The 15332-nt window shown below is 38.8% G+C and overlaps 1 protein-coding gene and 1 non-coding gene across 2 annotated transcripts; both read left to right on the forward strand.

The window, feature by feature from the left end:
- Positions 1–2979: 2979 nt before the first annotated feature.
- Positions 2980–3086, forward strand: LOC122239782. Its single transcript, XR_006219165.1, has one exon. It is a non-coding gene; the product is annotated as a U6 spliceosomal RNA (small nuclear RNA).
- An 8246-nt stretch (positions 3087–11332) lies between these two features.
- LOC102960852 (olfactory receptor 11G2-like) lies at positions 11333–12283 on the forward strand. The gene has a single exon (XM_007091385.2). The coding sequence runs from the start codon at positions 11348–11350 to the stop codon at positions 12281–12283; it is 936 nt and encodes a 311-aa protein (XP_007091447.1). The 5' UTR covers positions 11333–11347.
- The last annotated feature ends 3049 nt before the right edge of the window (positions 12284–15332 follow it).

Consider the following 15332-nt stretch of genomic DNA (forward strand, 5'->3'; position numbering starts at 1 on the left):
CCAGCAGATGATAAAATAAACAATTAGTATGATCCAACTTGGTAGCAAGCTTCAAAATATGGTAGTAAGTTTAAAAAGTTTAAAGAAGACACATCTAATAAGCCTATGCATATAAGCTCAACTAATCTTTGGAATAGGACTAAGAATACCAAATGGGGAAAGGATAGTGTCAATAAATGGTGTGAGAAAACTGGATATCCATGTACAAAAGAATGAAATTGGAACTATATCTCACACCATACACAAAATCAGCTCAAATAGATTAGAGACTTAGATATAAGACCTAAAACTGAAAAACTCCTAGAAGTAACCATAAGGGTAAAGCTTCCTACTACAGGGGAAAAGTTTCTGGTCTGAGCAATGATTTTTTGGATATGACACCAAAAGTACACGCAACAAAAGCAAAAACTAAGTGATACTACATCAAACTAAAAATTCTGCACAGCAAAAGAAACAAACAAAATGAAAAGCGACCTGCAGAATGGCAAAGTATTTGCAAACCATACATTTGACAAGGGGTTAAAACCCAAAATATATAAAGAACTTCTACAACTCAAAAATTTTTTTTTAATTTTTACCAAAGTTTATTGGTGAATGCTGAGTGGCTATGCTAGTTTAGTTTCATAATTAGCATAAAGAGAAACAAAAAACAGGACATCTGGGTGGCTTAATCAGTTGAGCGTCTGACTTGGCTCAAGTCATGATCTCGCAGTTCATGAGATGGAGCCCCACATTGGGCTCACTGCTGTCAGTCTGAGAGCACAGAGCCTGCTTCAGATTCTCTGTCCTCCCTCTCTGCCCTTCCACTGTTTGCACTCTCCCAAAAAAATAAATAAAATTTTAAAAAGGAAAGAAAAAAAAGAAAAACAGAAAACATGCCCATAATCTAATCTTGTCCAGCTACTATGACCAGTGAAAAGGAGATGACAGAATTAGGTAAGGCAAAAGTGGTTTGCTCTTTCTCCAAAAAAGTTGTAGAGTGAGTCATATGGAGAATAAGTGTAGATTACATATTTATAGGTGAATTTGAAGAGTAGAATTTCATAATTCACCTTTCCAAACAAAGTACATAATAGTTTTAAAGAAAACATTAAAAAATAGCACCCATCTCACAGCATTTAACTTGTAAAAAGTTTATTTGGAAAAAATGTTTGACTGGGTTGTTTGAAACCTGAAACAAATTTGTTCATCTAAACATTGCTACAAATGGTAGTAGGGCTATAATGTACCTGCCCCTATGTCTTTGTTGATGTCTCCAGAAATAAATCCTGAGACAAGGATTCCAGGGCAGGTAGCTCATTTGGTTAATGAAGGGAACATTGACAGGGAAAAGTGAAAAAAGGAAGGGAAGTATTCCAACAAAAGGTACATTGTCAAGCCAGCTACCACTGTGGGTAATGAGATAATCCCTCTGGAGAACCCCAAAGTAGCCAAGTAGACATCCCAGAGTTATCCCACTATATGATTGAGGAAGCTGGAATATTGATGCCCCAACTGTCATCTGTCTATAGTTGAGGGCTTCTGGTGAGTGCAGAGGTCATTAACTATAGAACTTCCTGCCTGGAAGAATAAAGAATGGGCAGGCAAAGCTGGTTTCCCAGTCAAGAAAAAAAAATTGGGAAATAAATGTGGATGTTGGCAGTTATGCTGAAGTGAAAAAAAGGAGGAAATATGGAGACAATATGGACAAGAAACCAATGATCTCCATTACATTATACTAATACCACCTCCAATAATTCTGTGAGAAAATATCTGGGCTGAGGGGAACAATTAGAGGAGAGGCTAACAAAAAAAGAAAAGGAATATAAAGAGGACATTTCAATAAATTAGTTCTCTTCATCTATATGAGTAAATTAATCTCTCTGTGTCCCTCACCCCACAGGGCTTAACTCCCCTACTGCTAGTCGTTAATGCAATGCTTCTGTCTACTTTTCAGAGGATAAAATTATTCACTCCATGAAAATATATGATCTTCCATTGAGTGCCTAAGTAGATTGATGTGACCATGACACAAGGACATCTATAGGAAATGGTGAGGAAAAGGAATATAACAACAATAATAGTAATAATAATGATGGGCTCAAACTGAACAGCAGGTGTCCTGATTTGCCAATTTTGAATCCTGTGTTGTGGACTGAGAGAAACATCAAAGCTGTTCAAACATGGAAATGAAATGAACTAAGTCTTTTTTTTTTTAATTTTTTAATGTTTATCTATTTTGAGAGAGAGAAAGAGAGTGCAAGCAGGGGAGGGGCAGAGAGAGAGGGAGACACAGATCCAAAGCAGGTTCCAGGCTCTGAGCTGTCAGCACAGAGCCCAACACAGGGCTTGAACCCATGGACCACAAGATCATGACCTGAGATGAAGTCAGAGGCTTAACTGACTGAACCACCCAGGTGTCCCTAAGAAGTCTTTAAGATGAAACTCCTTCCATAGTTGGAAACAGGGAGAATGAGTTGTGCTAAAAGAGCTGCACCCCATCAGAGATGAGGAAGGCATAAAGCCCAACCCCTAGGTGCACCTGCTGGAGTGGAACTATGAACTGCCCTGCTCTGGCCTCTCTTGGACCTGGGAACTGTGCCCTGAGACTCAGCTGCTTGAGGCTCACAGAGCCCAACCATAAACAAGAAAGGGAAAGATCTATGAAGAAACTAGGTAGGAGCCAAGAAGATTGATTCCTGCTGTAACTGCGCAGCCCTCTGTGCCTGAGATCTCATCACACTTTCCCCCATCTCTCATTTCTGGAAAATCAGAAGAGGCTCTGTCCCTAAAACCCATGATTGACAACACTCAGCAGAGGCCCAGTGAGTGGCTTCCTTCATACAGCCACCATACCCCATGTTACTTTGATAGACTTTCCCTTGGGCAGCTGGCAGGTGCTCCAAGTAGTTTGGAGATTGACTAGACCTCTTGTCATCCCTGAGAAGTTTGTGGCTGGAAAAGGTAATATTTTCTACTCTACTGGAATACAAAGGCAGAGTGCTCGCTTCGGCAGCACATATACTAAAATCGGAACGATACAGAGAAGATTAGCATGGCCCCTGAGCAAGGATGACACGCAAGTTCATGAAGCGTTCCATATTTTTGCTAATTGGAATACAAAGGCAGAAGGCATCAGGGTCTCCAGAGAAAGCAGGCCCCATGGGAAGAAAAGAACTAGCACAGAACAGTCTCCTGATACCATTCTTCTTCTAGAAGTAGAAAGGTGATTCTCATGGGGTAGGGCTCACTCCCTGGAGGCTCTGCTTATAATCCCTCCAACCTCTGGCAAACACCAAGAGATCATCCTATTTCTACACTTTCACTCCTTGATGGTTTTGTGGAAGAGACCACCTCTCCTCTCCAGGAAGATCAGACACCGTAAGAGAAAACTTCAGGTTTGGATTGCCCTTTTGTCGCCTTGAGAGGAATGAAATCGTGCTTGGAGGAGAAAATAAACATAAAAGAGCTAGAAAAGCTAGAAAAGGTACTACCCCCTAAATAAGTCGCCCTTTTACTTTGCTTCAGGTACATATTCTAGAGCTAACAATTCCTAAGCATTTTTGTGTGTCAGGAGGTAGATAAGATTCTTCCACAGGTTCTCTCATTCAACCATTTGGTGAAAGTGTTACTCAGCTCATTTTACAGATGAACAAACCAGGAAATAGTTTATATAATTGATCTGAGAAAGTTTCCACAGTTGGTAAAGTATGATTTGTAATTCAAACCCTAGGCTCATTACTTCAAGTTGTTTGTTTTTCTACTATGCTTAGCTGCCTATTACACTCATAAATGAGAACATTGTCCTTATTTTCAAGGGTTTTGCAGAAATGACACAGGTGTGACAATATGTCCAAACCAAATGAAGTAGATGGATGTGCTGTTATGAGAGCAGACCAATAACCCTTTCATGTCATTGTGCCTTCTTAGACCTGCTTTAGGAAAAAAGTAAAGTATCAGAGAAACATCTTTCTCTCATCTTACACATTGTATCTCAGGACCTGGCTGTCCTAGATTGGGTCTATCCAATCTTTCCAAAATATAATAGAAGTGAGAGTGTAGTTTATTTTGTTTGACTCATCAATTGATTCAGTCCAAGCATCCTGAATATGTAACATAACTTCAGCAGCAGTGTATTCATATGTGCACTATGTCCGACACATCACTTTCTAAAACAGTCTGGAGAAACCTTCTGCCACTGACCAAAGCCTCATGCCAGGTAAACACCACTGCCGCTCTCTGTACAGAGGAGCCAAGTAATAAAAGGCAGGTAACAATACAGTCTTGTTAGAATTATCTTTTGGAGGGGGGCACTTGGGTGGCTCAATGGGTTATGCATCCAATTCTTGATTTTGGTTCAGGTCATGATCTCCCAGCTTGTGTGATCAAGCACCATGTCAGGGCTCTGTGCAAGCAGTGTGGAGCCTGCTTAGAATTCTCTCTCTCCCTATCTCTCTGCCCCTCCCCTGCTCTCAAGCACATGCATGTACTTTCTGTCTCTCACTCAAAATAAATAAATAAACTTAAAAAAATAAATATCTTTTTTTTCACCCACTGTCAATTTAGTTAAGTCAAGCATGAAATGATGATGGCACATAGAGAATCATTTTTCACCCCTTCTTGTTTTCCAGGGCAGCTTTGTCAGACTCTCAAAGTCAGAGAATGCCCTGAAAGGTAGTTGGCCTGGATCTTTTGGCTTCATGTATGAGCAAAAATCTATCCAACTGATGTTTTATCTGAGACATAAATGTAACTAAAATATCACCTCTAGATCTATTAAAGTCTTTATAGCATGTGTACTTATCCTGTACTTGGAATAGGAGTAAGCATTTTATACTAAAAAGTGATTAAAAATCATATGCTTTTGCTCCCCTTTCATATAAAGAAAATAAAGCTTACAAAAACAAACAAACCTCCACTATAGCCACTAAGCAACTATGTCGTGATGCCAAATTTAGAATTTTCATCCCAATCTCTCCTACTTCAACATCCAGAGCTGTGGGACCATAACTATCTTTAGCAGTCAGACCGAAACCTCTGGGTTTGGAGTGGAACATGTTCTACTACCCAGAATATTCCATCTCACATTGCTTCCTTTGGAAGGAATTCCTCTCAAGTCTGAGCTAATGCTCTAGTAGTTTCAGGTCAGTTGGAGCCTTTCTTGTACATTTCATTTCCTAAAATTTCATCTCACAACTTTTTTGAAGTTCAAATGAAGTGGCTGGTAAATATTTATCTATCATCTATCTATATTCTCTGTACAGTATAGGTAATCTTTTTGACAGATATTTACAAAATACTATTTTCTTCAGACTGTGCTGGGCACTTAGGATAAAGAGTGAACTTGAAGGACGAAAACCATGAGTCAGGAAAGTATTTGGTTGCTTCTATTAACTAGAAGAAGGCCAATATTCTATTTCTGAACTATCATGTGCACATGCAAATTGTGTGTGTACACATGTATGTATGTGTGTAGAGACAGAGAGAAAAAGGCAAATCCTGATGGCGTTGTAAACTCATTTAATAATTTAGCTGAAATCTGGCCAAACAGGTCTGTTAGCTCAGTAGAAGAGGTTGATTCCAGCTGCTGACCACTATAGGTCCTCTCTTTTTCTTATAAAGTCATTATTGTTGGACCAAGTTACCACTGTTCCACAGTCAAATGGATGGTTCTTGCCTTCCTGTCCCTATAAATATACATAGAGCAGGAGTCAGCAAACTGTGACCAATGGGCCAAATCTAGCCAGCTGCCTGTGTTTGTATGGCCACTGAACTAAGAATTTTTACATTTTTAACTTAAATTTGAAAATCAATGTATGAATAATACTGCAACACATGCAAGTTATATGAAACTCAAATTTCAGTGGACATAAATAACATTTTATTGAAACACAGCCACGTGTTCATTTAGGTATTGTCTATGGCTGCTTTCACAAAACAGCAAAGGGGAGTAGTTGTGATAGAGACTATATTGCCTTCAAGCCAAAATTTTTAAGAAAAAGCTTGCTGACCCTCAGTTTAAAGCATTATAGAAATGGGTCCCTCTCTACTGAAATGATGACTAGGGTGGGTATAATCCAAAGATGTGTATCTCCCAGGGAGATCAGCACAGGAGATAATGTACACCCTGTAACCCATCTGCTTGTGGAACCCTATTTTATATTTGAAGTCTTTATGATAGTGAAGTATGTGTGTGCCTCCTTTTCACAACAGAGTGTATATATATGTGTGTGGATATGTGAGTATAAGAGACAGAGAAAATGTGTATATATGTGTGTGTTTGGTTAACAGTATCACAAGATGAGGTTGGGGATATTAAGAGGGGCAAATCAAAGACCCTAGTTTGGAGATTTTCATTTTATTCTAAGTGCTTTGGGAAGTTAATTGAAGTCTGTGTGCAAGAAAAAGGACTGATATGATTTACCTTTTTCCAATAGTCATTCTGGCTGTGGCATGGATAGGAGGCTGTAGAGGGCAATGGTGGAAGCCAGAAGCAGTTAGGACAGCATCAGAGTGGTCCAGCGGAGAAAAGACAGCTTGAAATACAGAGAAGTGGGTGGAGCTGAGACTTATTTTGGAGAAAAATGAACAGAAATTGCTGATAATTAGACATGAGGGTAAAAGAAAGGGGGGAAATACTACACTGAAGTAAGTTCCATCAGGGGAAAAAAAAAAGAGTTCTTAAACATTTAATCCAAGGGGCCAATTATTAGATTGTTGAGCAGAAGCTTACTCCTAAAATGAAATTTCATAAATACTAGCAAATCAGCCCTGGTCAAAAATACTAATTATTAGTAACATTTGTTTTTAGTTGATCATAATTAAGTTACCTTGCTCTGCATTGGTACTAGACTTTTGGACAATATTTTTCAGAATCCACCAAGGACCTTTACACATAGCAGAATGCTTCCTGTGTGTCTTTGTTTTTATTTTTGAGCAATTAGCGGGCTCATGTGACTCCATATAACTTTGAAAACACACTTCCAGGTATACTGCAAAAAAGGCTAAATGCTTAATGTCCTTAACCACGAGTGGAGCTGGTACAGAACAACTTTTTAAAAATGTTAATTTGGCTATTGTCAAATTATGGAAAGAGCCTAAATGTCCATCAACTGATGAATGGATAAAGAAATTGTGGTTTATATACACAATGGAATACTACGTGGCAATGAGAAAGAATGAAATATGGCCTTTTGTAGCAACGTGGATGGAACTGGAGAGTGATGCTAAGTGACATAAGCCATACAGAGAAAGACAGATACCATATGGTTTCACTCTTATGTGGATCCTGAGAAACTTAACAGAAACCCGCGGGGGAGGGGAAGAAAAAAAAAAAAAGAGGTTAGAGTGGGAGAGAGCCAAAGCATAAGAGACTGTTAAAAACTGAGAACAAACTGAGGGTTGATGGGGGGTGGGAGGAGGGGAGGGTGGGTGATGGGTATTGAGGAGGGCACCTTTTGGGATGAGCACTGGGTGTATGGAAACCAATTTGACAATAAATTTCATATATTAAAAAAAAATAAAATAAATAAAAGTAAAAAAATAAATAAAAATGTTAAGCACTTCTTTAAAAAAAATTTTTTTTACATTTATTTATTTATTTATCTTTGAGAGACAGAGACAGAGCACAAGTGGGGGACAGGCAGAGAGGGAAGGAGACACAGATTCCGAAGCAGGCTCCAGGCTCCAAGCTGTTGGCACAGAGCCTGATGCGGGGCTCGAACTCACAAACTGCAAGATCATGACCTGAGCCAAGTCGGCCGCTCAACCAACTGAGCCACCCAGGCACCCCATTAAACACTTCAGTTGTCTGTTTCCAACTCCCTTTTATAAAAGATAAATATGTGGTCTCAGAAATTTGTTGGGCCCCTAAACAACTAAGTTTAAAAGCAGATGCTGAAACATCTGCTTTTTAACAACTAAGTTTAAAAGGCAATGCTGAAAACTATAGAAAGCTTATGAAGGAAATTGAAGAAGATATAAAGAAATGGAAAAACATTCCATGCTCATGGACTGGAAGAATAAAGATTGTTAAAATGTCAATACTACCCAAAGCTATCTACACATTCAATGCAATCCCAATCAAAATTGCACCAGCATTCTTCTCGAAGCTAGAACAAGCAATCCTAAAATTTGTATGGAACCACAAAAGCCCCTGAATAGCCCAAGTAATTTTGAAGAAGACCAAAGCAGGAGGCATCACAATCCCAGACTTTAACCTCTACTACAAAGCTGTAATCATCAAGACAGCATGGTATTGGCACAAAAACAGACACATAGACCAATGGAATAGAATAGAAACCTCAGAACTAGACCCACAAATGTATGGCCAACTCATCTTTGACAAAGCAGGAAAGAATATCCAATGGAAACAAGACAGTCTCTTTAACAAATGGTGCTGGGAGAACTGGACAGCAACATGCAGAAGGATGAAACTAAACCACTTTCTTATATCATTCGCAAAAATAAACTCAAAATGGATAAAGGACCTGAATGTGAGACAGGAAACCATCAAAACCCTAGAGGAGAAAGCAGGAAAAAAACCTCTCTGACCTCAGCCGTAGCAATTTCTTACTTGACACATCCCCAAAGGCAAGGGAATTAGAAGCAAAAATGAACTATTGGGACCTCGTGAAGATAAAAAGCTTCTGCACAGCAAAGGAAACAGTCAACAAAACTAAAAGGCAACCGATGGAATGGGAAAAGATATTTGCAAATGACACATCAGACAAAGGGCTAGTATCCAAAATGTATAAAGAACTCACCAAACTCCACACCTGAAAAACAAACAATCAAGTGAAGAAATGGGCAGAAAACATGAATAGATACTTCTCTAAAGAAGACATCCAGATGGCCAACAGGCACATGAAAAGATGCTCAACGTCGCTCCTCATCAGGGAAATACAAATCAAAACCACACTCAGATATCACCTCATGCCAGTCAGAATGGCTAAAATGAACAAAACAGGAGACTATAGATGCTGGCGAGGATGTGGAGAAACGGGAACCCTCTTGCACTGTTGGTGGGAATGCAAACTGGTACAGTCACTCTGGAAAACAGTGTGGAGGTTCCTCCAAAAATTAAAAATAGATATACCCTATGACCCAGCAGTAGCACTGCTAGGAATTTACCCAAGGGATACAGGAGTACTGAGGCATAGGGGCACTTGTACCCCAGTGTTTATAGCAGCACTCTCAACAATCGCCAAATTATGGAAAGAGCCTAAATGTCCATCAATTGATGAATGGATAAAGAAATTGTGGTTTATATACACAATGGAATACTACATTGCAATGAGAAAGAATGAAATATGGTCATTTGTAGCAACGTGGATGGAACTGGAGAGTGTGATGCTAAGTGAAATAAGTCATACAGAGAAGAACAGATTCCATATGTTTTCACTCCTATGTGGATCCTGAGAAACTTAACAGAAGACCATGGGGGAGGGGAAGGAAAAAAAATGGTTAGAGAGGGAGGGAGCCAAAACATAAGAGACTCCTAAAAAGTGAGAACAAACTGAGGGTTTATGGGGGGTGGGAGGGAGGGGTGGGTGGGTGATGGGTATTGAGGAGGGCACCTGTTGGGATGAGCACTGGGTGTTGTATGGAAACCAATTTGAGAATAAATTTCATATTTAAAAAAAAAAGCAGAGGGGCACCTGGGTGGCTCAGTTGATTGAGCGTCTGACTTCAGCTCAAGTCATGATCTCACAGCTCCTGAGTTCGAACCCTGCGACAGGCTCTGTGCTGACAGCTCGGAGCCTGGAGCCTGCTTCGGATTCTGGGTCTCCCTCTCTCTCTGCCCCTAACCCACTCACATTATGTCTCTGTCTCTCTCAAAAATAAACAAACATTTAAAAAAATTAAAAAAAGAAAACATGTTAGTGGGTTTTAAAAAAAAAAAGCAGAAAAGGAAAAGACTTCCAGAAAGTTAAATTTCATAGTGCGGATACCAGAATCTAGCCTACTTTCACCCCACCAAAAGCAGGGTCCATTAAGCCCTATACTAGTTTATATACATTAAATAGAAGCAGATCTGTAGAGATCTTATCGGCTCCAAGAATCCCCCATGGCATTGGAATCAAGGGGTCCTGAGTTTAAAATGATGCAGAAGTGTTTTAAAAGAATATTTATTGTGTTATAACTCCCCAGTCTCATCACCACCCAACACAATTGCATTCTTCTTCCAACACAACACTCTAAGTGTCCACACCTAATTCTTGAGATGGGGTGTCAGCTGGCTGTGCCACCTTTTGCTCTTGACCCTACAGATTTCCAGAACTTGACTACTCCTAGTAAGAAATTATTAGGCTCCCTGGGTCTCTTGGCAAATTTCAAAAAGCGAACTATGGATTTAACACTAAAAAAGAAGCAGTGAGGGACACAACTTTCTTTATGTTGCTCATTTATATACTTATTTACAGAGGATTCGAAGTGATTCCAAGTCCTGAGGCATGATTGTTCAACAAAAGTACTCTTACTCATTTAGAATAAAAGAAAGGCATTATGTGTATATTCATCCCTTAAAAGCCACTCTGTCTTGAGATGCTCCCCAGTAGTTTCTAGGAGATGGAGTAAAATTTTAGCTCTGCATCCCCTACAAATCCACTGCTATTTAGAATTCCATGTTATCAATAACATCCATAACTTGCACTGCTGGAATAGAATTCTATCTATAACTGTAGAGTAGGCAAATTCGTATCTCTTTTTCAGGTAAGCACAGACTTGTTTCAACATGGGCCATTAACAATTCTTTCACCTTGGTCAACTGGATGACTACAATTGTTGTTTTAACACAACAGAATCTAAGATTAATTCCTCCAGTTGGCTTGACTGTTTTACACATGAAATTGGCGTATATTATTAAATTAATAAGTTAATCATTTAGTTTTAAATAAGGCCAGTTTCAAGTCATGTAAAAGAAGTCATTCAAAAAGTTCTGAGTTTGTGTAACATAACTAACGAGTTTGACTCAGTTTCTGCCACAACTGCAATGATGTCACCTCTTTTAAAAATGAAAAAATTCCATTTTTGAAAGGATATGTAGGTAGGTAAGTAGGTAGACAGAAACTCTATTAAGCATAAGGTCTAATATAACCTTAAAACACCTCTATAACACTCTCCTTCAAGACCGTATCAATTCTAACCAAAGTTTTCTTGATTCCACAATGAAAATGTGAATGAGAATAAAAAGCAACCCAGGTCAATTATTTCAATTTCAAAGAGAAAAGGTAACTATTAACATACATGTCTTTATTTTCTTTCCCAAAATTGTTTAAATATAATCTGGGGCCTCATGTGTCTTTACAGTCATTCAATAATTTGATGGGGTTTTTTTTTTTTTTTTTTTTTTACAGCTCCCAGATACATGAATATCTCCAACACCCCCAACACCTCCAGCACCATCACTGGCTTCATCCTCCTGGGCTTCCCTTGCTCCAGGGAGGGGCAGATCCTCCTCTTTGTGCTCTTCTCTGTTGCCTACCTCCTGACCCTCATGGGCAATGGGTCCATCATCTGTGCTGTGAGCTGGGATCAGAGACTCCACACCCCCATGTACATCTTGCTCGCCAACTTCTCCTTCCTAGAGATCTGGTATGTCACCTCCACTGTCCCCAACATGTTAGCCAACTTCCTCTCTGACACCAAGGTCATCTCCTTCTCTGGGTGCTTTCTCCAGTTCTACTTTTTCTTCTCCTTGGGTTCTACAGAATGCTTTTTCTTGGCTATTATGGCATTTGATCGGTACCTTGCCATCTGCCAACCTCTACACTATCCAACCATTATGACTGGACGTCTCTGCACCAATCTTGTGGTAAGCTGCTGGGTATTTGGTTTCCTCTGGTTCTTGATTCCCATCATCATCATCTCACAAATGTCCTTCTGTGGATCCAGGATTATTGACCACTTCCTCTGTGATCCAGGTCCTCTTCTAACACTCACCTGCAAAAAAGTTCCTGTGGTAGAGACTATCTTCTCCACTTTAAGTCCTCTGCCCCTCGTTATTCCCTTTCTCTTCATCATGGGATCCTATGCTCTGGTCCTAAGAGCAGTGTTGAAAGTCCCTTCAGCCGCTGGGAAAAGAAAGGCTTTCTCCACCTGTGGGTCTCATCTGGCCGTGGTTTCACTGTTCTATGGCTCAGTACTGGTCATGTATGGGAGCCCAACATCTGAGCATGAAGCTGGAACACAGAAGATTGTGACTCTGTTTTATTCTGTTGTGACCCCACTCCTTAATCCGGTGATATACAGTCTTAGGAACAAAGATATGAAAAATGCCCTGCAGAAATTTCTGGAAATATAAAAAGTGTTCATCAAAAAGGCTCTTGGGAAATTACAGCCCAATATTATATTTAACTTACTTACAAACATTTACAAAAATTGTATTTAACTTATTTTCAGGTAAAAAAAAACTAGTTTTAAAAAGAATTTGAGTATATTTGACACAATATTACATTAATTTCAGGCATATAATTTAGCAGATTGACAAGCTTATACACTATGCTATGTTCACAAGTATAGCTACCATCTGTCTCATTAAATGACTGTTACTATATCATTGATTGTATTCCTTATGCTCTGCTTTTTATTCCTGTGATTTACTCATTCTGTTACTGGAAGTCTGTATCTTTCTCTCTTCTTCACCCATCTTTCCCAACCCCCATCCCCCTCCACCCCTGCAACCATCAGTTTGTTCTCTGTATTTATAAGTCTAATTCTGCTTTATGTTTGCTTGTTCATTTTTAAAATACCATTTTTGAGTGGAATTATATGGTATTTGTCTTTCTCTGACTTATTTCAGTTAGCAAAAAAACCTCCAGGTCCATCCATGTTGAATCAAATGACAAGATCTCATCCTTTTTTGTGGTTGTGTAATATTCCATTGTGAATATTTTCCTTATCCATTCATCTATTGATTTACACTTAGGTTACTCCCATGTCTTAGTTGTTGTAAATAATGGTGCAATAAACAGGGATGTGTATATCAAGTTAGTGTTTTTGTTTTCCCTGGTTAAATATCCAGTAGTGGAATTACTGGATCATATGGTACTTCTATTTTTAATTTTTTGAGGAACCTCCATATTGTTTTCCACAGTCGCTGCACAAATTTACATTCCCACCAACAGTGCACAAGGGTTCTTTTTTCTCCATTTCCTCAGCCAATACTTGTTTCTTGTGTTTTTTATTTTAGCCATTCTGACAGGGGTGAGGTGATATATATCATTATGGTTTTGATTTACATTTCCCCGATGATTAGTGATGTTTAACATCAAAAAAAAAACTAGTTTATTCCAGTAATTGTTCATCCTAGTATTAACCAAAATCCTCAAGCACTTGTAAGCATGTGTCTGTTGCTTACTGCTTCACTTGGTTCTTAATTTATCCTGTTTCTTAGCATGCAGGGTTTTTTAATTGAATGCTGAACATTATACTTCAAAAACTGTGAAGACAATGGGTACAGTAAATCCACAAAAGTTAAGTTTTCTTGTAGCAGTAGAGAAAGTAGAGGCAGATCACTTTGATCTCATTTAAAGACTATATTTAAGTGCAAAAATAGCCTAGGCCAGTTTTGCCTTTATTCCCGGAATTGACTCTTACTCCATGAACAGAGCCTGAGTCTCATCTGCAAGCCTGGACCCCTCCACTTTAGTGGGCCCTGGTTTCCTATTTCTGTACTCCTTGAACCCCATGCTCCTGAAACTTCTGCTCAGCTCTTTAGACTCCCAGTTTTGCTTTCTGCTAGATTTCTTGAAAACCGATTTGCATGTTAATGGCTTAGAAATTAAAGAAAAAAATGTCTTGAAGGGATACTGCATCATATGTTGAGTCTCACTTCTCTGTGGTCCTCCTCTCTCCAGGATTTGTTTCTCAAACTCCAGTTTCTTTAGCAGCCACAAACACCAAATCCTTTATCTTCTCAGTTCAGTGAAACTACTGGTTTCTGCTGAGACTTTATTCTTCCTTCCCCTCATTCTTTCCCACATCTCTCCATTTCCCCATAGTACCCCCATCCAGTGAATTGTCGAACATACTCAAGAGAAAGCACCCAAGGTGAATGTGGAACTCATTTCCTTGTCTTTCCCTTCTTGGAACTGTAGCCCCTGAATTCTTGCCTGTGTTGACTGCTCTTCAGTACCTTCAAATGATTGTGTTAGGTATTCTGCCCAGATTGTATGGTTACTTTTGGTGGCAAGGTTAGTTTAATACAAGATGCTAGTCATGACCATAACCGGAAATGCTTTTCTATTGCTTCTATTACACCTAAATTCTACACTGTCTCACTTCCTTCACTTTCCAAAAATGATCTTGTAACAAAATCATGCAAAAACTCAGAGGCAAATCAGAGATGAGTGGATATAGGGACTGGATAAACACAAGTCTGGGATACAGACCTGCTTTTCTTTTCATTGCAAGCAGCTGCAGATTCCCAAAGAGAAGCAGGTGAAGGAGGGAGATCTCTGCTTACAGTAAAATAAGAGGTAAAAGCAGAACAACAGAGAACAGATTTAAGCTTTTTTTTTCTGTATAGGAGGTGCTCAGGAATTGTACATCAGTAAAAGTGTTTACTCAGGAATTGTATTAGTCACTTGCACTAGTTCCCCTTGAACTCCCTCCTAGGTCCTAAATGAAAGGTAATCTTAATATTGAAATGTCTTCACCAATTCAACAACCTGATCCGCATAAGAAGAAAATGATGGTTAGGAATCAGGAGTGATGTGCTAAGGATAATAACTTTAATGGTAAAAAACAAAAATTTCCTATCGACCACCCTTTTCATTAACCCAAGTTGCTTTTTTGTTACCAACTCATCCTATATTTCTATCTTGAAGACTTTTCAATTATTTGCCCATCAATAATTTAGGATGTCTCAATTATTTGTCAAACACTGTTTCCTTGATGTACATAAAGGTCTATTAACAGTAAGAGAACAGAACAATATCCCAGTAGGAAAATAAGCAAAAGGATATAAACAACATACAGAAAATATCCTTAAACATATGGTAAGAGCACAAATTCATTCATAAAAAAGATAAAGGCAGAATAAGCCTATTTCATTTTTAACCCATCAGAGTGACAAAGACCAAGCAGTTTGATAACCATTGTATGGTTGAGGATGGTAACTTCTCTGACACTTGCTGGTAAAGTATAAATTTTACAAACTCTATACAGGACAATTAGACAACTTTGATCAAAATTTAGAATATAGACACCCTGTAACCCATAAACCCAACTTCTAAGTTACTCAGTCTACACATATTCTCACATATGTGGGAAATGATGAAAGTATAAGAATATTCATTGCATTATTGCTATAACAGTATATTATATTGCAAAATGTTGAGAAAAATGTC

Source organism: Panthera tigris, chromosome B3 (genome assembly GCF_018350195.1).
Source record: "Panthera tigris isolate Pti1 chromosome B3, P.tigris_Pti1_mat1.1, whole genome shotgun sequence".
NCBI lineage: Eukaryota > Metazoa > Chordata > Mammalia > Carnivora > Felidae > Panthera > Panthera tigris.

What these genes read in the sequence shown, in the direction of transcription:
- LOC102960852 (XM_007091385.2), top strand. Translation starts at nt 11,348, where the DNA reads ATGAATATCTCCAACACCCCCAACACCTCCAGCACCATCACTGGCTTC.